This window comes from Balaenoptera acutorostrata, chromosome 11, assembly GCF_949987535.1.
Source record: "Balaenoptera acutorostrata chromosome 11, mBalAcu1.1, whole genome shotgun sequence".
In the NCBI taxonomy this organism is placed as follows: domain Eukaryota; kingdom Metazoa; phylum Chordata; class Mammalia; order Artiodactyla; family Balaenopteridae; genus Balaenoptera; species Balaenoptera acutorostrata.
The window spans coordinates 39,938,955-39,963,271 of NC_080074.1; the positions used below are offsets into that span (position 1 = coordinate 39,938,955).

The 24,317-nt window shown below is 33.7% G+C and overlaps 1 protein-coding gene across 4 annotated transcripts in view; it reads left to right on the forward strand.

Annotated features, from left to right (window-relative positions):
* PPP1R12A (protein phosphatase 1 regulatory subunit 12A) overlaps nucleotides 1-24,317 on the forward strand; it is a 152,531-nt gene that overhangs the window by 93,854 nt on the left and 34,360 nt on the right. Inside the window, exons 5-14 of one of the 4 annotated variants that reach the window (XM_007194967.2) lie at nucleotides 377-521; nucleotides 1,914-1,988; nucleotides 2,794-2,882; nucleotides 3,048-3,205; nucleotides 9,004-9,128; nucleotides 16,073-16,288; nucleotides 17,911-18,005; nucleotides 18,859-18,963; nucleotides 19,877-20,044; nucleotides 20,443-20,619. In XM_007194967.2, the coding sequence (XP_007195029.2) occupies nucleotides 377-521; nucleotides 1,914-1,988; nucleotides 2,794-2,882; nucleotides 3,048-3,205; nucleotides 9,004-9,128; nucleotides 16,073-16,288; nucleotides 17,911-18,005; nucleotides 18,859-18,963; nucleotides 19,877-20,044; nucleotides 20,443-20,619 (1,353 nt within the window). The remainder of the gene's footprint in view (nucleotides 1-376; nucleotides 522-1,913; nucleotides 1,989-2,793; nucleotides 2,883-3,047; nucleotides 3,206-9,003; nucleotides 9,129-16,072; nucleotides 16,289-17,910; nucleotides 18,006-18,858; nucleotides 18,964-19,876; nucleotides 20,045-20,442; nucleotides 20,620-24,317) is intronic. The other 3 variants (XM_057556554.1, XM_057556555.1, XM_007194971.2) reach the window with 3 other exon arrangements.

A 24,317-nucleotide genomic window follows, 5' to 3' on the forward strand; every position in this document is an offset into this window, starting at 1 on the left:
GACATTCCCTACAATAAATCAGTTTAACATACAAATTGATCCAATAGTTTTGAAAAATTATAGACTTTCCTGCAAAATTTTCAGTTAGAAACATATTAACAAGAATTAATCAGTGTCATACCAAACCATAAGACTCATAGTCATTAGGAATTAATTAAAACTGAATTCATTATTATGGCAGTAACTCAAGATCCTCTATGCCAGTGTTTTCTGAGAATTCTTTTATCCTAGTTAATTTGTTGAGGGGAGGAGGGATTCTGAACTATGAAAAGAAATACATTGCAAATTTTTGTTAACTTGCATGGTATATAGCTGTTAATTATGTCCAGTCATTTCTAGATTTTAATGATGATCTAATTCACTGTAATTTGTTTAGACTTTTAATACAGGCAGGCTATGATGTTAATATTAAAGATTATGATGGCTGGACACCTCTTCATGCTGCAGCTCATTGGGGTAAAGAAGAAGCATGTCGAATTTTAGTGGACAGTCTGTGTGATATGGAGATGGTCAACAAAGTGGTAGGCCTTTCAAATGTACTTTAAATATTTTAACTTCTAGAAATATAGTTTTAGTCTAAAAAATGTTATGAGAATATAAATTATTTAATTCTATTAAGTTTTATTAACTGTACAAAACATTTTGTGAATCATTTATCCATTTTTATTATTAAGTCTTTTCCAGCTACTTGTGAGGTGATTTGGCCTTGTTCGACAAAGAAGTATTACTCTTTCTGTAATAGTATTACCATACGTGTCGAGTAGATTTGGGCACTTCCATTGATATTATATTCTTAGAAATTCATAAATTAAGAAAATTTTGCAAACATATAAGGTAGAATATATTCTAAATAATGAACTTTCTGGCATTTTGGAAATTTGTACCAGTAGGGTTATTATAAGGACTAAGCTGGCAGCAGGAAAAATCCTTACTATTTTTGGTCAACAGCTCTTTGAAATTTTCTTTTCCACTATGAATAAAAATAGATTGACAGATGTTCATCTGGACTACTTTTTGAAACTAAGTCATACCTGTGGCTGGCTGAACCTTTAAGTAGTTTAGAAATACATATGCTTATTTTATTATTCTACTACGAATTTAATTAATTTTTATGGCAGTAAAGTAGAAATAAGATCTCAAAAAGGTTAAACTTGGAGTTACCACATGACCCAGTAATTCCACTCATAGCTATATACCCAAGAAAATTAAAACAGATGTCCACACAAAAACTTATACACAAATGTTCATAGCAGTATTATTCATTGTGTACCAGAAAGCAAAAGCAGATGTCCATCATCTGGTGAAGAGATTAGCAAAAGGTGGTATATCATGCAATGGAATATTATTCAGCAATAAAAAAGAATGAAGTAGATACATGCTACAATATGGATGAACCTTGAAAACAGTTTGCAAAGTGAAAGAAACCAGTCACAAAGGACCATATATTGTATGATTCCATTTATATGAAATGTCTGGAATAGGCAAGTCTGTAGTAACAGAAAGTAGGTTAGTGGTTGCCTCAGACAGGGGGAGGGGGAGTAGGGAGGGGATTGCTAATGGGTATGTCATTTCTTTTTGGGGTGATGAAAATGTTCTAAAATTGATTGTGGTGATGGTTGTAAAACTCTGTGAATATACTAAAACCATTGAATTGCATACTTTAAAATGGGTGACTTGTATGTGAATTATAGATCAATAAAGCTGTTACCAAAAAAAGTAAGGGGAGGTATATCAGCTGCTTATCTCTCACATGGATTTCTCATACATCTCCTTCAAGTCATATGTACCATGTTTTATACCTACCATAAAAAATGTTATCTAACTTCTTTCTGTATAATCATACAGAATCACCGAAGGCATTTTATAATTTATTGATTTTTTTATTATCACCAACCCTCTTGTTTCCTGCATAGGGCCAGACAGCCTTTGATGTAGCAGATGAAGACATTTTAGGATATTTAGAAGAGTTGCAAAAGAAACAAAATCTGGTATGTTTGATGACTGTCTAAAAATTTTCTCTATTAGTGAATAGAATTGAATTTTAGACAGCTGAAAAAGTATTCTTGTGATGTTTTGTACTGTTTGGTTTTAAGTTATTCCTAGCGATCAAATTAAATGACAGTGAATGAGAATAGAGGAGTAGTGGTGGTGTTTTTTTAGCCTTTTGTGTTGCTTATCCCCATTTCTCTAGCATCCCTTTACCAAAGTTAATATGTCTACAATGTATATGTTCTCTATAATAGTATCTTTTTGTAATGTCATAAGAAAGTTTGCTTAGAGGGTGGAGACTATAAAATCTCAGATTTCTAAAATAGCATATGCTAGATAAGCAAGGAGTTAACAAAACTAGGAAGCAGATGTTTAAGTAAAATATTATCAGACATCCTAAATGGTTAATGGTCCCTGGTTTTTCAGTAAACTAAAGTTGGAGGGATCTTAAAAAAAAAAATCCAACTTAGTCCTTTGTGGTTGTTGTTTTTTTGGCTGCACCGCACAGCAGATCTTAGTTCCCCAACCAGGGATCGAACCCATGTCCCCTGCAGGGGATGCGCAGAGTCTTAACCACTGGACTGCCAGGGAAGTCCCCTCTGTGGAGCTTTTAAACTGTCTAGTTCTTTTTATTCTTTAACCAAGCCCTTTTCTCTTTAGGTAAAACTTAAATCTTTTGTTTTGTCTGTTTTGTTTTCATTTAGTGTTTGGGAAGCTACTTTGTTATTATTTTAAATTCTGTATTTTGCTCATTAATGTTATTTTAATAGTAATGTTATTTTCCTTTGCATAACTTTTATAAAGCTCCATAGTGAAAAACGGGAGAAGAAATCTCCACTGATTGAATCAACAGCCAATATGGACAATAATCAGTCACAGAAAACCTTTAAAAAGTAAGTAAAATATTAAAGTAGGTTTTGTTATTGTTTTAAATGAGTTGGCATGATAGCCACAAGTATGATTATTAGATTTTGTGGTTCTGGGAAAAATTAATGTATTCATTATGTATTTTCACCTTTTGTGTTTATAATTATTTCAAGGCTTTTTTCCTTTCACAGCAAAGAGACATTGATTATTGAGCCTGAGAAAAATGCATCCCGTATTGAATCTCTGGAACAAGAAAAGGTTGATGATGAAGAAGAAGGAAAAAAAGATGAATCTAGTTGCTCTAGTGAAGAAGATGAGGAAGATGACTCAGAATCAGAAGCTGAAACAGGTAAAATTTGAAGGATAAAGGGATTTTCAGTGAATTTTGATGAAGTGTATAGTAAGATGAGGTCAGGCTTTAATTTTGAAACTTTTCAGACTGACATGCTACTTGTTAGGATACCTCCCAAGCCAGTAAGTAAATTGCCTTTCAGGGAGTGTTAGAAATTTAAGTATAGCTGTGATTTTATTGTTCTCTGCTTACCTGGAGGCAGGTAATTGATCACGTCTGCATTTTACTGACCTATATTTTTAGGTTTGAAGAAGGTGAAGAGGCTTCTAAGATTCCCTTTGGATGGTGCAGATAGGGTTAGATGGGTTCCCAGCAGCTCAAGAATGCTCCTGCTGCTTTCTGAGACCTGAAAGTACAGGAAGCTGGCTCCAACAGCATCCCAAATATTTCCTCAGTAATACTAAAGTTTTAGAAAGTTGGGGCAGAGTCAAGATTTTTTCCTGTAGAGGTGTGGGGAAATTTACTTTGTTTTGAGAAATTTTAAAGATGCAGAAAAATTAATAAACATTCATATTCCAACTACCAAAACTTAACAGCTGTTGACATTTAGCTATATTTGCTTATAATTTTTCTTTTAATAAAATTAAAACATTACCATTGTCTTCTTTAACCATCAGCCCTAATCTACTTCTCTTTCCTTTCTTTCCCAAATCACTATCGTGAGTTTTTTTCTGAATCTTCTAGTCCATTTTTATACTCTTATCTTACATTCAGAAGTAATATATAGTAATTATAAGGTTGTTTTTTGTTTTTATTATTCCCTAGGAGTTGTTATGCAACTTGCATTTTTTACTTGAAAGTTGTATTTTTTAGGTTTGTTTGTATCTGTGTCTTTATGTATGTAACTTATCCTTTTAGTTGCTGCATAGTATTCATTAAATACATTAATTTCCCTTTTTTTTTTTTTTTTAAATTTATTTATTTATTTATTTTTGGCTGTGTTGGGTCTTCGTTTCTGTGCGAGGGCTTTCTCTAGTTGCAGCAAGTGGGGGCCACTCTTCATCACGGTGCACGGGCCTCTCACTGTCGCGGCCTCTCTTGTTGCGGAGCACAGGCTCCAGACGTGCAGGCTCAGTAGTTGTGGCTCACGGGCCTAGTTGCTCCGCGGCATGTGGGATCTTCCCAGGCCAGGGCTCGAACCCGTGTCCCCTGCATTAGCAGGCAGGTTCTCAACCACTGCGCCACCAGGGAAGCCCTAATTTCCCTTTTGATAAAAATTTACCTTATTCCCAGTGTTTTGTTGTAAATAATACTGCAGCAATCATTTTATAATTGCCTCCCTGTGTATATGTGCAAGAGGTTCTCTAATAGATACACTTAAACATTGGATTATTGAATCATATTTTCACTTTTCATAGATGCTGCCAAATTGCTTTACTCTAACAATTTACATTCTTTCCCTTTTTATTATCAAGGATATGTTTTCTGCTTTTTTTTCCCTCTGACTCACATGTTTTTATAGATTTTGTTTACTGAATTGCTTTTATTCTGTATCGGCTAATCACTCAAACTTCTGAAGAGGGACTTCCCTGGTGGTCCAGTGGTTGGGACTTAGCCTTCCACTGCAGGGGGTGCGGGTTCAATCCATGGTCAGGGAGCTAGGATCCCACATGCCTCGCAGCCAAAAAAAACCCAAAACATAAAACAGAAGTAATATTGTAACAAATTCAATGAAGACTTTAAAAATGGTCCACATCAAAAAAATCTTAAGGAAAACAAAACCAAAAAAAAACCTTCTGAAGAGTATGAGATTCCAGGATTGCTATCTTTGAGTTGTATAACCTGGCATTTTGGCATTTTAACGTATTTATCAGAAAAGGTATTTCATTTTCATTAAGGTTTTTATCAATGAAAAACTGTTATCATTATCAGGACCAGTTTGGTGATCATTAGTAAACACAAATGGAGCCCTAGAATTTCTTGGACTCCCCATATTTCCTCTAGACACAACAGCAACAGTTTTGAATCAGTTTTTTTTACTCACTCAATAAAATATTTTCTCTAAGAAAATGTGAGAAGCTAAAGTTTACTAAATAAACATGTCAAGGAACATACTGATAATTCTATTTCCCATTAAAAACAAGATATTGCTAATTGGGCACAGGCTAGCTTTGTTGCCAGGTGATGTGTTATGGATTTCTTTATTTTCTTGAAGCTTACTAATCCTACAAGTAAATTATTTTTTTGGAAATACACAAAGAGTTTTTGAGATTTATAAATGGCTAGATTCTAGTCACTTAGGGATTTAATTTTTTATTTATTGCTGTGACATTGCTGATCAGGTGAGTCTACATATCTTTTGCCTTGACACAGTAATATAGGTAAAATTGGCAGTAGAACAACAGGTAGTCATTGAATATTGTAATTTATTTGTATAACATGCTAATTAAAATATTTCTAATTATAAAAACAAATTATATGAGAATCAGCATGTACAGTGTTCAAGAACATGGACTGATTCATGCATGTAACTGTAGATGTGGGTAAGTTATTTAATCTCTGATTTCTCTGTAAAATCAGGGTAATAATACCTGCTTTACATGGATACTATATAACAATCAGTTGCTTTGTAATAAATGTTAATTTTCATGTAATAATTGTATAAAATTAAAGTCTACTAATTTAAATAAGATTAATGTACATGCTTACCTAATAACACTTCAGTTAAATTTGTTCAGTTCATTTGAAAGATGAAATGATACCATTGAAATTTAAATTGACTCAGATACTTTTGCAAGTATTTAAAGTTATTTTTATGTAGTTAATCTCTTCTCTGTGAGACATGCCTTGGCCCCCAGTCTCTAGTAAAATATATCATTACAAATTAAACTATATGCACATGTGCACACGAAAGCCAGGACCAGCACCCAGGTCTCCTAGCTCATATAGTAGAATTCAAGAACTGGAAATCCAGATATCTCACAGAGATTCCTGAGATTTTTCTACCTAATTTTTTCTTAATTGGTCCCTTCTATACAGTTCACTGTTCAGTATTAGGCACCAGGGAACTATTTAAAACAAAAAAAGACCAGATTTAGGCCAGTCTTGCCACTAACTAGCAAGTCTCCTGACCTTTGGTTGAAATTTCCTTGCTTGTAGAATGAGAAGTATTGGACTAGGCTATCTGGATAGTTCTTTAAACTCTTCTATAAGTATGAATAGAAGTAATTACCATCAAATTGTATTATATTAATTCCCGATTTGGAGTTTAAGCATACCAATCTCTCTCGTCTCAGTGAGCTAACTTTAAATGTTCCTCTGAAGCATTGTACTTGATAATTTTGTTCTTCCTGTTGCTAGTAGCCAGTTGTGCCAGGAAAATTTAACTCTATCTCAAGAATTAATCCATGTAAATGCTGTGTGTTTCCTTCTCTCTCACTCTTTTAATATCAACAAGGCTTTATCATACTTTATTTGGCAAGCTTGAGAAAGCAGCCATTTCCCTGTAGAGGTATAGCTTGATCTGACAATTTCTAAACTGTTTCTTTTTTTTCTTTTTGTAAGGTTATTTCCTTGGGAAACTGTTTTATGTTAAATAACTATTTTGCTGAATTTTCTTTCATAAAATATTTTCCAAACCATTTTTTAATCAGTTTCTTATAAATCAGATTGAAAATAGGAACTCAACCAAAAGTTTAACTTCCTTCCAAATGATTTATAAATTTTTCAGAGGTAGTTGAAGGAATGAGAATAGGGAAGCATAGTTTTGCTTTTAGTTTTTTTTTTTTTTTCTCTAGGACATGAAGTTTTTATTCTTCATTGAAATCAAATGGATAGAAAGGGCTTCAGTAACACTGATAATGTTTACTTAAGTTAGATGGTGGACACCTGAGGTTTGTTTCATTATTATTCTTAAACCAAACATAAATGTTTGCATACGTGCATATACATTCTTTGATGTATAGATTTCAATAATATAGAAAGTTTTTAAACCTAGAGAAAATAGGGGGAAAAGGAGAAAATAAAATGAAAAAACACATGTTGAGCTTTGGTTTATTATTTATTTCTCCTACTAGACTGTAAGCTTTATGCAGTTAAGATATTTTGTCTTTTCATTGACTGATATATATCCCCAGTGCCTAGGACAGTACTTGAGGTATCAGACACTTAATAAATATTCGTTGAATTACTCTCTCTGGTTGGATGGATTGTTTTCCAGGAGGATGGTCTAATTAGAGTGTACATGATTTGTACTTAACTGTGCTGAATAGGCTTAGCTTCTGTTGAATGAAAAGAGGGATTTAACAATGAGAAAAAAGTTTATTAGACTGAGTTTTGCTCATTCAGTTTATTTGAAAAGCTGTGGTTATAGTGATTTTTAAATATGCCAGTTTGGCCTTGTCCTTTGATATAGTTTAAGATTATGCTTTTCACCCTATTAACATCTTACAGATGTTTTCTTAGTCACAAATAGGACTGAATGAATCATTGCAAATTCAGAATTATTAGTGGGAAGTTTGTATTTGCCCTAAAGATAAGGATTTGTTAATGTTGTCTGCTTAATCATAATGGTAATTTATGGTGGAAGATTCTTTGCAAAACTGACCTAAAGAAGGGAGAGAGGTAGTATAATGAAAATGAGTATCTCATAGGGCTTTAAAAGCAGTATACTTCTTCACAAAAGTATAGAAAGATACCTGTCCTATCCCATTTTGAAACTAAAAGAATATTTTAAAACTGGATAAAATGACTTTTGACCATTTGAAAAGTGAACTTTTCTAGCCCGTTCATAAATTACAGTTAATTTAAAGGTTTAAATTTACATGTGACTTTTGCTAAAGGCCAGTTTGATTTATGTGTTCAAATACAGTCTTTGAATTTTTGCTCGCATCATATTGATTTTTTTCTAGTATTTCAAAAATCTTTTTCTAAGTGATCAATTACTAGTTGGAAATTGTCTTGATACATTGTGAGAAGAGATTTAAACTAATTTAGCTGATATTGTGCCCATTTAACTTTATACTTTTTAGGGGTGAGAAGGAATGCTCTTTGTGACATTTAAGCATACTGTTTGACAGGAGTATAAGTCATTATCGACAAAGAGCACTTTTAGATTTCCTAGAATAAAGAAGAGCTATAAGTTTTAGATAAGCAATGTAGGTTGTTTGTTCATTGGAAAACTGCATAGCTCTTGCATTTTTTGAAGTTAGGTTGTATTCATGTATTCAAGTTTTAAATATTAATTTAAAACTTAAAAAATTTTTCCGGGGCTTCCCTGGTGGCGCAGTGGTTGAGAGTCTGCCTGCCAATGCAGGGGACACGGGTTCGGGCCCTGGTCTGGGAGGATCCCACGTGCTGCGGAGCGGCTGGGCCCGTGGGCCACAACTGCTGAGCCTGCGCGTCTGGAGCCTGTGCTCCTCAACAAGAGAGGCCACGACAGTGAGAGGCCCGCGCACTGCGATGAAGAGTGGCCCCCGCTCGCCGCAACTGGAGAAAGCCCTCACACAGAAACGAAGACCCAACACAGCCAAAAATAAATAAATTAATTAAAAAAAAATTTTTTTCCCGTAGTGTTAAAAGTACACAAGTCAGATAGTCAGATTTTATTTGTGCTTTTTATTCTTAAAAGTCTGGTTGTGTGTCGTGTTCTTATTTAAGTCTCATACCGATTGAGACATTTCTAGAAACTCCTTGAAAATGTCCCTTGTTAAAAGGGATAATAGTGGGAAAAGACTGAAGTAACAAAACCTTAAGCAAAAATACAGTATAAAATGCTATTTTCAATACCTTTGAAACTGAATTCATCTAGAATCATGACTCTTAGTGTTCTTTTTTTTCTTTTCCTTTCCCTAAAGATAAGACAAAATCCATGGCTTCTGTAACTAATGCCAATACTTCTAGTACACAAGCAGCTCCTGTAGCTGTTACAACACCTACTGTGTCATCCGGTCAGGCAACACCTACATCACCTGTTAAAAAGGTAAGCCAAAATTGTGTTTGTTAAAAATAAATGTATTCTGTGTAAGTACCATTTGAGCTAAAGCATTAAGACAGTTCTAAGTTTAAGGTTTTAGAATAAGAATATATTTTTCTTTATTTCCTCTAAATCTATTATATTCTTTTTTACAGGTACTTTTTGCAGTTGATACCACAGTTGATCATTAACAAAAATATCGGGTTGGCCAAAAAGTTTGTTCGGTTTTAAGTAAATTAAGAGACGTTTTTCATTTTCACCAAGAACTTTATTGAGCAACATATTCATTAACCAAACGAACTTTTTGGCCAGCCCAATAAATAGGAGAAAGATAAAATTTTTCATATGAAAAACTACTGATCATGGTAGTTTTTTATTTCCATTGAACTTTTGAGAAGCATGGGGTTTGTATCCTTTATTTCTGTTGAGTAAAGGTGCATTTTGGTAATTTCACATGTGTATAAGTTAAACACGAAAAGTACTACCACAAGTTACTGAGAGAACTGGAATCTAGATTTTCTAATTCATTTACAAAGCACCAGGTATGTCAGAACAAACCAGAGGTCAACTGCTGACCCCACCTCTTGTTAGTTGCTGTGACCTTGAGCAAGTGACTATCTTCCTTATCTGTTCCCCCTAAAAAGGACAAAACAAAAATAATAACAAAGAGAAAATAAGTTAACATTGTTAAGCGGTAATTGAGAGAGCTTGGCTAGTGACTGAGTGCTCCCAAAATGTTGGTTTCATTTCTTCCTCTTCCTTATTCTGTTCTCCATTTATTCTTCATCCTTACTTTCTTGTTGATCTGTTAAAGACTTTTCTTTTCCCTGCTGTTTCAGAACCTATACTTCTTTTAACTGTAATTAAAGATTAAGGGTTTTCTGTGGGGTCTTGTTTTTTTTTTAACCTACTGGTCTCTTTTTAAAGGCTTCTCCCCACCAGCGTTTACCTAACTTTTACGAGCAAACTCATTTCCCTCTCTGTGTAACACACACATGCATGCACGCACGCACACGCACACACGTAGACATATTCACACTCACACGTGCTTTTTTTTTTTTTTCTGGAACCATTTAAGAATTGACCGCTCTCACTGTAACACTTTATTCCTAAGTACTTGAGTATATATCTCTTAAGTACAAAGGCATTATCCTTCATTCCCTCACTGAAATCATCATACTTAGAAAATTTAACATTGAAATAATACCATTATTTATGTTCACTAATATACAGACCATACTCAAAATTTTCCCAGTTGTCCTCCTAGTAACATCTTTCTAGCTGTTTGATTTTTCAAATTAAGGGTCCATTCAGGGATTAGACATTGTGTTTACTTATTAAGTCTCTGCCTTTGAACTTCTTTTTTTGTTGCTTCTCTGACGTTATTTGGTTTGCATGGGTTTGAGGACTGATTTTAAATCCCCACAGTGCTTCTATCATATTGTCAGTTTTGCTAATCTTTGGATTTGGCTCCAAGTGGTCAAAATTTGAACCTTTTAAAATCATAAACTAGAGAATTCTTTAAAAATCCATACTGTTATTAATAATCCTCCTCTAAAACTCTTCCAAAGGAAAGCAGTAGTATGAATTCTTAGTGGTAGAAATGTATGAATTTCACTGGTATAGTTTGACTATCAGAAGACTCTGTGACTGAATTATCTTATTACCTTCTGTATTCTAGAACTGAGGGTTTCTTGAATTCAATTAGAACCCATCTTCAAATGGTCATAATTTCATATGCTTTAAAATGAAATTCTCCAGAAGCAGTCTGTCTGCAGTATTTTCAAGATAGTTATCATGCCATAACTGGTGTCACCATGAGCTGCTTTAACTAAAGCTTTATTAATTCTAGAACCCCTTTATACTTCTTCAGTGAATACTGAACTTTAGCTCTTTTGATTATCTGTTAGAACTGTAGATTTATCAAGTTCCCAAAAGCCCCATCCCCCCTGGAATAGCTGGCCAAGAAACCAGCTGTCAGTCTTTTGAGTATTTAACTAAGCAATCTCTTTCCTACTGTAGTCAAATAATTACAATAGGGTTCTTATGATCAATTATATTTTTCTCAAGCATAACCCTAGATTTATGGCAGTTTACTTCTCAGTTTATGCCAACTCCCCTCACTGAAAGCAAATACTTAATAGCTCTGTTAGATTAGTGGGCCAGTAATTTCTTTGCTATAAAAGTTCTTATTCAGAATTACTTCTGATTCTGTAATTAAACTGATCTAATGACAACTGTTTCTCTAATATGCATATTTCGAAACTCCATTTTATTCTCCATTTAAAGCATCATAACTTGCTTTAAAGATTACGTTGTTTCAGTCTTTGTTCTTAAAGTTTTATGGGCAAATTTTATTCAAAGTAATAAAGTCATGGTGGACAAAAAAATGAAGTATTTTTAAATTTTATCAGTGTTCTATGACTTTTAAAGCCTGTTACCATGTTCAGTGATACTGTATTTACTTTAATTTAGCATTTTAGTGGGTTTTTTTCATTTGTTTCAAGATTTTCCTTGTAACTTAGAGACCTAACAGAAATTTCCTTGGGTGAATTCTTAATTTGTAAATGCATTGTAAAAGATTTTGTAATTAATTAGGAGTTCTGTCTATTTTTAAGTTGCCACTTACTACTCTGCTTCTATTATCTAGACAAGTTATCTTAAGTTCTCTAGCTTCCTCCACCAGTACATAAACTATGTATATAAATACATACACACACACACACACACACACACACACACACACACGAACATTCATGGCAAGGAATAGATCACGAAACTGGAAGCTCTGAAACAGTATTAAATATCACTTACATTCTGTAATAACTCATGATAACTACAGAGAAACATAGGTATATTCACTTTAAATGATCTTCTCTTAAGTTGTTAACTTGTCAGCTAAAATTATAGAACATTTCTGTAGCAGTGAGATCAGGCCTATGATTTATGGATATATTATCTATAAAACCATTAGTTTGATCTTATGATTTATTTTAACTAAAAATAGTAAGTTTATCGCATTATTTAACTTACAATAAGTTAAATAATATACATTTTATATTAAATTTTTATCTAACAATAAGTTTATTGTTAAAGTTTCAACTAACAATAAGTTTAACTAACAATGTTTATATATAACTCTCTAGTCAAAATAAATATTGTTGGGATCTCTGAAAAAGATTACCTACTCTGCTGTATACACATACATTCCAATAAGCATAAACTATATTTTCTTTGCTAGATGGTAAAAATTCAGAGTTTTCTTAGAATTACATGTTCTTGCTAATTGAACCTACATCATAATAAAATTTAGTAAAAGACTACTGTGTGCTGTGGGTCTATGAAGTATACCAATGAAAGTATATAATTGTAGAATGATGGTTTTTAAATGGAAGAAATCATTTTTGATTTGAGGTCATGGAGTTAGAATATTTGAGATAGATCTTGAAGAATGAGGTAGTATTTCAACTAACAGAGAGGAGAGTTTGTACAGTCTGTTGAAAAAGAGAGAAGAGAAACAGTGTGATCAAAAGTAGGGTTAATGTGGAGTGTTGCAGGAAAAATGAGTTGTCTAGTTTGATTGATTTATAGGATAAATATACGAAGTAAAGCAGGAAAAGTAGAGCCAAACTGGAATGTTTTCATTACTATGGTAACATTTTCATAATTTGATAGATGGTAGAGGATCATAGATGTTTGAACAAGGCCATGAGAGAATTTTAGAATGTTATTCTGACAGCAATGTACAGGTGTATTTGAAGGTGAGAGACTGACTGAGAGAAGGTTTATCAGAAAGTCACTGAAGTTGCCTAGCATGATAAGAATATAAACCAGAGAAGTGGCAGTGGACTTATAAAGGAGAGGAGGAGATTTAGAGACTTGGCACTTAATTTGTAGATGGAGGAAGATGACAGAGAAGAAGTCTAACATGACTACGAAGTTTCAAATTTAGGGAGTTGGGACTTCCCCGGCGTCCAGTGGTTAAGACTTCGTGCTTTCAGCACAGGGGGCATAGGTTTGATCCCTGGTCAGGGAACTAAGATCCCATATCCCACATGCCACACAATACGGCCAAAAAAAAAAAGAAATTTAGGGGATTGAAGAGATTTTTGGTGCCAGTAACAGAAATAGGGAACTGAGGAAGAGTTCGTTTGGAAATAAAGGTGTTTGACTTTAAACATGTTGAGTTTCAGGTTCTAATTTTAGTTACATATAGTTCATTCTACAGGTAAATAGAAATTCAGGACTAGGAATTTAGGAATCAGATTGAGCTGGAGAATAACAAATTTGAGAATAAGCTGAATACAATTAATATTTAGCCTGAGGATATAAGAAGACCCTACTCCCAACATTCAGAAGAAAGTATAAAGAGAAGATAGGAGGTACAAGAACAGACTCTTGGAGTGCTTATGTTACAGGGCTATGACAAAGATAGTTGCTACCAACAACAACAAAAAGACCAGGAAAGGGGTAGTCAGAGAGTAGGAAAGTCAAAATAATGTCCTGGTTTTAAAAACCAAAAGAAGAATTTCAGGGACTAGGTATACTTGAGTTTTTCAGAGAGGTTTATTTATATACCAAAAATTGAAAGATGCTTTTAAACACATAAACCAGTATTTAAATCCATGTTAGGTGGAGAAGAGGTATATCAGTCATAACAGTGCAACAAAATTTCAAACTTGATAATATTGCCTCATTTTTCTCAACTCTAAAATATTGGATAATAGTAAAATGCTATTTCATTGGGTGATTGTAGGATTAAATGAGATAACCCATATGAAGCACTTAGTTTAGGGCCTCACACAGGTAAACATTTGTTAAATGTTAGCTTCTGTTATAACACTCAGCAAATATTATTTGCTATATGATGATTTGGTCATGGAGGAATAACATTTGTTTCCAGTTTGGGGTAAGTTCTGGGGTAGGGAGGGATTGGCAAACCATGGTCTGTGGGCCATAGGTGGCCCACTACCTGTTTTTTGTACAGCCTGCAAGTTAGAATGGTTTTAATACTTTTAAATGGTTGGCAGAGGCAGGGGAGGATGAAAAGAAAAAGAATATTTTGTGACACAAATTCAAATTTCATTGCCTCTAAATAAAGTTTTATGTAACACAGCCACGTTCATTCATTTGCGTACTACCTATGGCTGGGTTTATGCTACAGCAGCATAGATGAGTAGTTACAGCAGAGACTCTATAGTCTACAAAGCCTAAAGTTTACAATCTGGCCCTTTACAGAAAAAAAAGTTTGCCAACCTCTGTTCTGGAGTACCATGACTTTAAACTCTGAAATCAATAAGGAATCATCTCAGTGCCTATCATATTATGTAAAATATTACAGAGCTTCCTGGACTTTCTCAGTCAGTGGAGACCTTAGTGTTTTACTAATTTTTTTTCACAGTGCCATTTGGCCAAAAAAAAAAATACCTCTTGGTTTCATTTATTAAGTAGTTAGGTACAAATAAGTTAATAATGGCAATTTGTGCAGTGTCCAACAGATGTCACTGTACTTCTCTCAAAACTTTAAAATATCCCACAGCACCCCTGTGATTTTGTTCTTGTGCCCTGGAATGCCTCAGTGTGCATTTTGGGAACTGAAAAATGCTTGTATATCTTGAGTCTCTTTGCAACCTTATTGTTAGGAATTAATTATTGGAAGTATTAGAGGTATCTTGTAGCAGTTTTGTCTAGGAATTAGCCCTCCAACATTATGGGTGCTTTAACAAGCTCTATTAAACTGCTGTTATGGTAAACCTTGGTAATAGGTGTGAAAGAAAGGTTGCTTTGGTTTGTTTTGTTTTTTTTTAATCTATATCCTATGCTTGTAGTAATTAGTTGCTATATTTACCATCTATATTTAACTGTGGTTGAATATTTAAACTCTGTAAGTGAAGTTAATGAGGTGAACTAGTTTTACAGACAACAGATGTTTCATTTTTAGGGCAGTTGGAAAGCCCTGAAAATGAAATAAATATTTGTACAAAAACACTTTTTAGTTGAAATGTTTAATGTTTGGTGGAAAAATCAAACAGTAAATTTAAGGCTATGATATTTAAAATATTAATGAATTAAATATTATAATTAGAAATATACTGATGATTACTTTTTTGTTGATGATGATGGATTTAAAATTTTTTAACCCAAGTACAAAATGAATAAAAACAAAATTCAAGGGCAGTAGTTTTTTCACTTCATACTATGATATTATCTGCTCTATGTGCCTTTAACTGCCTTAGAAGTTTCTGTATTGCATTCTTTCCGATTCTCTCATGCTAAAACTGGAACTTGTTCCCAGTGACTTTTAAAGATTGGATAATTACCCAGTTGTTGGGTTTTAATTTGTTATAAAATTCTTTTAAAAAGAGAAAAGTCTGTTTTGCTCATAACTTCCTTTCCTGTTTTCATACTTTCAATCTTTATCTCTTTACCTGTCTTATTTTAATTGGCTTTAGTATGATTTCATTGCTCCTATCATGCCTGTGGTGGAATCAGTAGATCCTGCATCATGGAGGCAGGGCTTGCGCAAAACTGGCATTGTTCTTGTGCCCAGTAAGGGTGAAAAATCTATGGTGAGGCATTTCGATGTGCAAGGATTTATATTAGGTTACAACATAACAAGTTTAATATGAATATTGGTTTCAAAGATGCATGGTTTTAAGTCATTATGGTGTGCTCATTTCTGTTCTCTGTATTTGCATCATAATTTTTCTGTGTGATACAAAGTGTGGAGTGTGTGTTCTTAAATCTAACATCTGGAAAGGTAGTATTTCCGTCTTCAGTTTTAGATCTTTACATTTTTGACTAAGACATTAACCTGCTTAGTAAAAGTGTTTCTCCTGAAACTATTAACTATAATTTTAAACATATCTGTAAACGTCTCATTTTCAGTTTAAGGACTGATCAGTATTGTATAATTTTTCTCCTTTTCCTTAAAAATAAAATAAAAACAGTTTCCAACTTCAGCTACAAAAATTTCTCCCAAAGAAGAAGAGAGAAAAGATGAGTCTCCTGCATCTTGGAGGTTAGGACTTAGAAAGACTGGTAGTTATGGCGCACTTGCAGAAATCACAGCATCTAAAGAGGCTCAGAAAGAAAAAGACACTGCAGGTGTTATGCGTTCAGCTTCAAGTCCCAGACTTTCCTCCTCTTTGGATAATAAAGAAAAGGTAATCTGTTTCACAATTTGGTTTCTATAAAAACTATGATAATTTGTTTTCCAGGAATCAGATCCATTGGATTTTCTACTATGTATCATTAGATCTATGTATCAACTTAATTCACATGACTTAATGAATTACATGATAATACAAATGTACCTACTTTAAGCAGATGTCTATATGGGATATAATTATTGGGAAGATCAGGTGTATTTGCCCAAAACATAAATTATGAGACTATACTCAATTAAAGGAATCCTTTATTCTGTTTGAGAATTTACAATAAAATGTATCAAGGAGCAAGCTAATTTTATTTATTAAGAAGGGTTTTGAGGGCTTCCCTGGTGGCGCAGTGGTTGAGAATCTGCCTGCTAATGCAGGGGACACGGGTTCGAGCCCTGGTCTGGGAAGATCCCACATGCCACGGAGCAGCTGGGCCCGTGAGCCACAATTGCTGAGCCTGCGCGTCTGGAGCCTGTGCCCCGCGACGGGAGGGGCCGCGATAGAGAGAGGCCCGCGCACCGCGATGAAGAGCGGTCCCCGCACCGCGATGAAGAGTGGCCCCCGCTTGCCGCAGCTGGAGAAAGCCCTCGCACGAACCGAAGACCCAACACAGCCAAAAATAATAAAATAAATAAATAAATAAATAAATAAGAAAATCCTTTAAAAAAAAAAAAAAAGAAGGGTTTTGAAAGTTTAGGAACACATTTGTTCTAGAATGTGATTATACTCATAAGTTGCATTTATCCAATATCGCAGTTTCTTTACCTACTTTTTCATCTGATACATCACAGCTTTGTCCTAGTGAGCAAGTTTAATAATTATATTTTGAAAGGCAGTATTAAATTGCATTAAATAGAATGCACCACAGTTCATTCAGTGCTATTTTGTATAATTGGATTATTTATTTTCTATTGCATTTTTAGTGCTTGGACATTTTTTTCCTTACAGTTTTCTTGCTCTATACAGGAGTGTTTACATGTATCAGAAATTCAGAAATGAATTTCTCATTAAGTAATTTTAATATTTTTTATTTTGTATAAATTTATTTTCCAGTTGTTTTCCAAGTACTTGATGCCAGTATAATGAGAATGTAACAGATGTCATTGTCACTACACTCTCAGCCAGATTTGGTTAAATATAATTTAAATAACTTTTTGTTTTGTATATTTTAATGTTATATTTTTAAAACATAGAATATCAAGGTAGCAAATAGCTTGTATGATGTAAATAATTGAGACTTATAAGTGAACCGTATTTGAGACCTTATTTCTCTGAAAGAAGTAAAGATATTTTATCTTACAATACTACATTACAGTAAATATTACAGAAGTTTCAGAAAAAGTCATTAAAATGTGGAGGAATTTTTCTTATGTTATAAAAGAACTAATTCTAGATTAAAGAAGAGGGAAAAGAAAATTAATTTGAACAGGCTGTCTTTTAGTGTTTATAGTACTTGAATATTGATAGACATCAATTTTGGAGTTTAGCTCGGAATTATGGAAATATTATAAAATAAACTATGATGGCTATGTAATTATACATTGTTGAATATTCTTTCCATAATACTTTTAGCAGCACCTATAATCATCACAGATTTATGTTCACTCTTTTTTCTCCCTGTTGTATAGGAGAAAGATAGTAAAGGAACTAGGCTTGCATATGTCGCACCTACAATACCAAGACGACTAGCCAGTACATCTGACATTGAAGAGAAAGAAAACAGGTGGATTCATTAAGATTTGTTTTATTTTTTTTACTATAAAATCTTTACTATCTAGCATGAGAGTTAAAACATGAGCATTGTTGTAATTATGTGGGATATGGATTTCAGGAAGAGATGGAGGGTATTCCTAATAGGAAGAACACCAAGTACATGGACTTGAGGAGGTGCAGGCTTGGTATGTTCATGAAATAGCAAAAAAAAAAATGAAGGCATTACGGTTGTTAACAGAGTGAGGGGGCAGTGGTGGCAGATGAGGTCCCAGACTAGTATATGTTTTCTAAATATTTGGAACATAATAGAAAAGGAGAAAGAAGAAGGGAGAAAAAGCCCTTACTTGATCACTGTCAGCATTTTAATTTGTTTCTTCCTACTTTTCAGCACATATAGAGTATGAGAAGTTTTAATATAATTGTAATCATGTTATAATATTCAATTTTGTGTCTTGACTTTTTCTTTCACTTAAGATCTCATAATGTCTTAAATGTTAGTGTGTATTTTCAATAAGCATTGTTTTTCATTAGTACATAGTGTTCCATAGAGTAGATTTGCTGAGGTTAAAGTAACCATTTCCCCTCCCCAAACTATGGGCATTTAAATTGTCTAATATTTTGTCATCATAAATAAAACTTCTGCAAACATTTAAATTTCCCCCCTATAGTTAGGATTATACCTTTGGGATAGAATCTTAGAACTGGAATCTTAGTGAATTACTTTCACTTCTTAATAAATATTCCAGAGTGTTTTTCTAAGGGATTTTACTGGTTTCTGCTTCTACAGATGTTTATTAAAATACAGCTTCTTTAACCCTATTTTAAAATTATCTACCAGAATCTGAAGGATATTTTTTTCACAGAGATTCTTCAAGTTTGCGAACAAGTAGTTCATATACAAGAAGAAAATGGGAAGATGATCTCAAAAAGAATAGCTCAATTAATGAAGGATCAACTTATCATAAAAGGTAATAATATAATTCTTAAGTAACTTTTTTGTATTCTTTTATTAAAATATGAGGCAGTTTGGAGCTCTCAATTTAATATAACATTAAAAATGTGCCTTTATTAAATATATCTTTTGTTTAAATAAAACTTCATTTAAAGACACAGAATATATATTTAAAGATGGGTGAAAATTTGCTCCTACTTATGCCTTCCTATTATATTATATATTTTTAAATTAAATTTGATATGCTATGAAGTATCTTTTAGATTATAACATATTAAAAAAGGAACTCTGTATGTAATTATATATAAGTCAATTATATAATTGACTAGAGCAGTTGAAATAGATCAATTAATTGATATGTGGTGACCTGGAAAGTTTCTACTTGTGTTAGAACTCAGAGCAATGAAAATGCCTTGAATTGGAATGTTGGTAATATCATATTGGAGAGGGGGTGGAAAATCTATGCATTATTTTCTCTGCTAAAAGCAACCAAAAAAAGACTAAAAGATCAACAAGTATAATATAGGCATGGGTCACTCCTAGGGATGTGACCCATTGCTGAAACAATTTCTTAGAAAATGCTTAAGTCTTAACTTTCCCCGAGTAAAACCAAACCAAAGTGTTTTTCCAGACCCAACCTGGCATGACCATATGACCTGGAACAGTTCCAGATATGTAAACTATCAGATCATCTTTGAATCTTGTTGGTGGGTGGGGGAATGCAGTAAAATGATACACTACCAAATTAGGGAAATCATCTAGACTCTAGCAAGTTGTAGATGCAACTCTTGGTGCTGGAGCCGGTGGCGTATTTAGGAACACAGTCTTTTAGATTTTTTCCTAGCCTTGTGAATCTGTATAATGTATAGGCATTGACTATAGAATACACATACAAACACATTCTATATAGATATGACTCTTTCCTTTAGTTGCTCCTTTGGTAGAAGACAAGATGATTTGATTAGTTCTAGTGTTCCAAGCACCACATCAACACCAACAGTTACCTCTGCAGCTGGGCTTCAGAAAAGCCTGCTTTCCAGCACAAGCACTACTACAAAGATTACAACGGGTTCTTCCTCAGCAGGCACACAAAGCAGGTGAGTCACAGATACATTTTGTGTTCAGGCCTACTGTGTGCTTATGTATGTGCATGCATTTTTGTTTAGAAGATTGTGGGGCTCTGGATTTTTTCATTGACCTTGTTAAAATGATTTACAAACAAAAATTGATTCCAAAAAGAGGCAATTATGCATGTCTGGGGAAAAAAAATTAAGTTCCTGACTTATGAACTTTCCTTGCATTAAGCTGCTTAAAGTGTAAATTTCTCTTTGACAGCTCTGGGTGAACTTTTTGGTTCATAGATGAAAGATGTCTCACCTTATGTTTTAAAAAAAATCCATCCCTGTAGTCACATGTTTTCAGCTGCTAGAAAGTGCTTTCCTTGTTTAGCTGTTTTCCTTTTCTCTTTTTTGTGTTGCTGCTTATGATGTTATAGTACCTCAAATCGTTTGTGGGCTGAGGATAGTACTGAAAAAGAAAAGGACAGTGTTCCTACGGCAGTGACCATTCCTGTTGCTCCAACTGTTGTAAATGCTGCAGCCTCTACCACAACCCTGACTACAACTACTGCTGGCACTGTCTCCTCCACTTCAGAGGTCAGGGAGAGACGCAGGTGTGTAAAGGTCCTAATAGGACTGCTGATATATCTTGCCCAATGATGAAAGTTGTTTGTTTTGTTTGGTTTTTTAATCTTGGGAAGTTGGTGACTATCTCTTCAGTAGGTTAATACATGAGATAACCTAGATCAGCTCAGAACTATGTAAATTGATATAATTAGCAATTATTAGCCTTTAGGCTTGGTAACCCACCTCTGACAGAATTAATGTTCTTGTTTAAAGGCGCTGAGCCAGATAGTTGTCTTCATACTTAGCCATCTTAGTTTTAATGGTTTCTTTAATTCAAAACATTTTTGTGATGAAGATCTAAGCACATACTCTAAACACATACTAAACAAATCATACTCATGGAAAACTAGATGTAACATGACAAAAACAGGTTTTTTTATTCTTCTCATTGTTCCCCTCTTCCACCTCATTATTAAGAAATTTGATGCATGTTTAACGGTTTTTGTTGTTGTTATTTTTGAGAATTTCATTTTAAAATTCTTTTGGTGAAGAATGGCTTCTTATGCATATGTGTAAGCCAAATAATTTTAAGTATGTTAACTACATTCACTTAGTTTTAATTCTGGTACATAGAAGGCACTTGTTAATTAAATTTTTTAAAGGGTCTGTGAATTTGTTTTATGTGCTTACACATTTTTATGAGCATTGCTCACTTCTTCCTGTTGCAGCCAATTGGTATGGAATCATAGATGTGGAAAGGAATTTACCTATTATCTTTTATGATATCCTTTACAGAAGGAAACTGAGTCCCAGAGATATTAAGTGACTTTTCCACTTTTATGTGGTTAGTGAGTATGAGAGCTAAGGGTAGGCCCAGTATTACAGGAGAATCAGTCCAGGGTTCTGTCTGCTATATCATGCATAGTCCCTAGCTTTGAATTTGGTTTTCCCTCTTGAGAAAGAACATCTTAGGAAACTAAACGTAACCTCTTTAAATATTTTATTCTTGAAAAATTAGCTACATAACTGATATTTTCCTTAACTAAAATACCAACCAGATTAATTTGGTTTTATTTCTAGCACATAGTATTCATATACAGTCTTATACATCTTTTGTCTCTGGTGCCTAGCAAAGTGCATGGCCTGTTGTAAGTAGTAGCATCCTTATAGTAATATTTGTGTTGAATATATGAAAAGTAACAAAATGTTAAATGTTTTGAAAACTTTTTTAATTAAAAAAATGTTTTCCTGCCTATCATTACATCTTTAGTTTCTGTCAATATATTTATGCTTCATTTCTATTTTTATGGTGAAATTCAATGATACTTCTCTAACATTACTACAAGCAGTTAGCATTTCATGATTTTTGAATACCAGTATAGGTCATATCATATTTTAATTATTCTTGTTTTGTTTTTCTCTTAGTCAGTTTTAGGTTTTTGAAGTGTTTTCAATGAGACCACATAGCCTACAGGAATTAGAGGTTCATAGGCACTCATCATTCTCTTCTAGTGAAAATGAATTTGAGGGCTTTGCTTTTTTGGGAGGTGGGGAGCTGAAGGGGAAAAAGTTCAGGAGGTCTTGGTTTTCTACTCCGTGCTGTGCCTTAATCCTAAGGTAAGAGTTCTCTGTGGGTCAGAATTTATTCTTCTGTAAAATGAGGTATTTAATTTATATAGTTTTTAACTTCTAGAATCCTTTCTATCTCTAGCATTCCATACTTTAAAAAAATTTTTCCAATGACAAAGCCAATGAATGCCTCCCCAAAATCATCAGTTGTGTCAGAACAAGCAAATTATGATTCTTAACCTCAGATTTCTTTATTTTTTATATTGTTGGAAAGTATTGAGTTTCAGCTTTTTAGAATAAATCCTGGAAGACTTTAAAGATTGAGAATTAAATATTCTGTGATATTGTTAGGACAGAGCAGGTTCTCATATCATAAGAAATAAAATATGTCTACTGACATTTTTCCTGGTCTACATTACAGAAATTTTGTCTTAACTTGTTTCAGTGATGTGTGCAATAATATTAATGTTTGTGTTTTGTTTCATGTCAAATAATTGTTTGCAATTTTGGCCTCGTCTGTCTTTTTTTTGTTGTTGTTGTTGGCCGCGCTGCTTGGCTTGTGGGATCTTAGTTCCCCAACCAGGGATTGAACCAGGGCCTTCAGCAGTGAAGGCACGGATCCTAACCACTGGACTTCCAGGGAATTCCCCTGTTTGTCTTTTTAATTAAATTTCATTAATGGTTTCAAAATGTATATAGTTGAAAATTTGCCCCCAAATGTATGTATGGTGATTTAAGAATATACTGTGGCTGAAAAAGATACTAATACATTTATGCCATTTTTAGGTACCCTTACATATGTACTTTTATGTAACTTTATGTAAAGTTACTGTGTACACTATTAAATTCCACATTATTGTTGACTTTTCCTGTTTTTATTGATCAGGTTTGGATGAAAATTTTCTGTTTTCATAAAGATTTCCAATTGATTAATTGGAGGGAGGAGGCATTGGGGAGCAGGGAGGAGAAGCTAGCTTTAAATAGATGGAGCATGGCGAGGTTCCCTGGTGGCCTAGAGGTTAAGATTCCAGGCTTTCACTGCCATGGCCTGGGTTCAATCCCTGGTCAGGGAACAGATCCAGCAAGCCTCGCGGGGCGGCAGAATATCTAGATAGGTAGATAGATAGATAGATAGATAGGTAGGTGGAGCAAGATGGCAAATTCTTTCATTGTTTAGGCATTTCTAATTCTCCGTAGTCTTTTCAAACTGCAAAACAGTACCTTACTAATTTTGTATTTGTAGTATGAATTCACATGGTTCAGTACAACTACCTTTTCTACCATTTTCCCTTGGCTCAGCCAGCTCCCATTTGTCCACTTATTTTCCCTCTGGAAGGAAAAATGCTGAGTGAGAAGCAAGGGCTGGTATTCAGTTTTTTAGAGATGTAATTTGGTGACTAACCAAAGTATAAATATTATAAATATAAATATTTCAGCCAATAAATGTCAGGGAAATAATATATAGAACAATTGCTTTTACTGAGGGAAAAAACCTTAATTTAAAAATAACCTTTGGATTGTTCAGAAAATAGTGGACAATCTAAGACTAGTAAGTAAAATTATATACCTTATACAGTTATACGAAAGAGATCAATATGACAATATGATATAGTAATGGAATTTGGTATGTTCTGCCATCTTTTTGATGATCACCTCTTTGGAATTAAACACATATTAAAAATTTGAATTATTTGTCTTCTCTACATCCTGTTCTTAGAGATCTGCTCTGTATAGACACCTCAAGGAGGAGAAAGGAACTGAATTTCAGATGGGGACTATCAAATATATTTCCTATATTACAAATCGATAGGCTAGGTTTTTATGCTAATTTGGAGCAAATGTTTGTATGGAAATTTTAAATGAACAGATTTTACAAGTCTTTCAGCTAGTAATTTTTATGTCCCTGACCTACATATGTTAAACCAGATATGATAAATAGATTTATTAACTTTCATGGCAGCTTGAAAGTATTGAAAAATAATCTAGGCTTCTTGGGAGAGAGTGTGATGGTTGATAGTGCTATTTGCCATGGGGTAAAGGGGCATAGTGACAATGCAGTTGTTTTAAACTATATGTGAAAACTTTGTACATAGTGGAAATAAGAATTCAGTCTTTCATGTCCATTTGTACTTTCAGAGCAGCTCATGAAATGCTAAAGTGATACATGCAGCTGTCT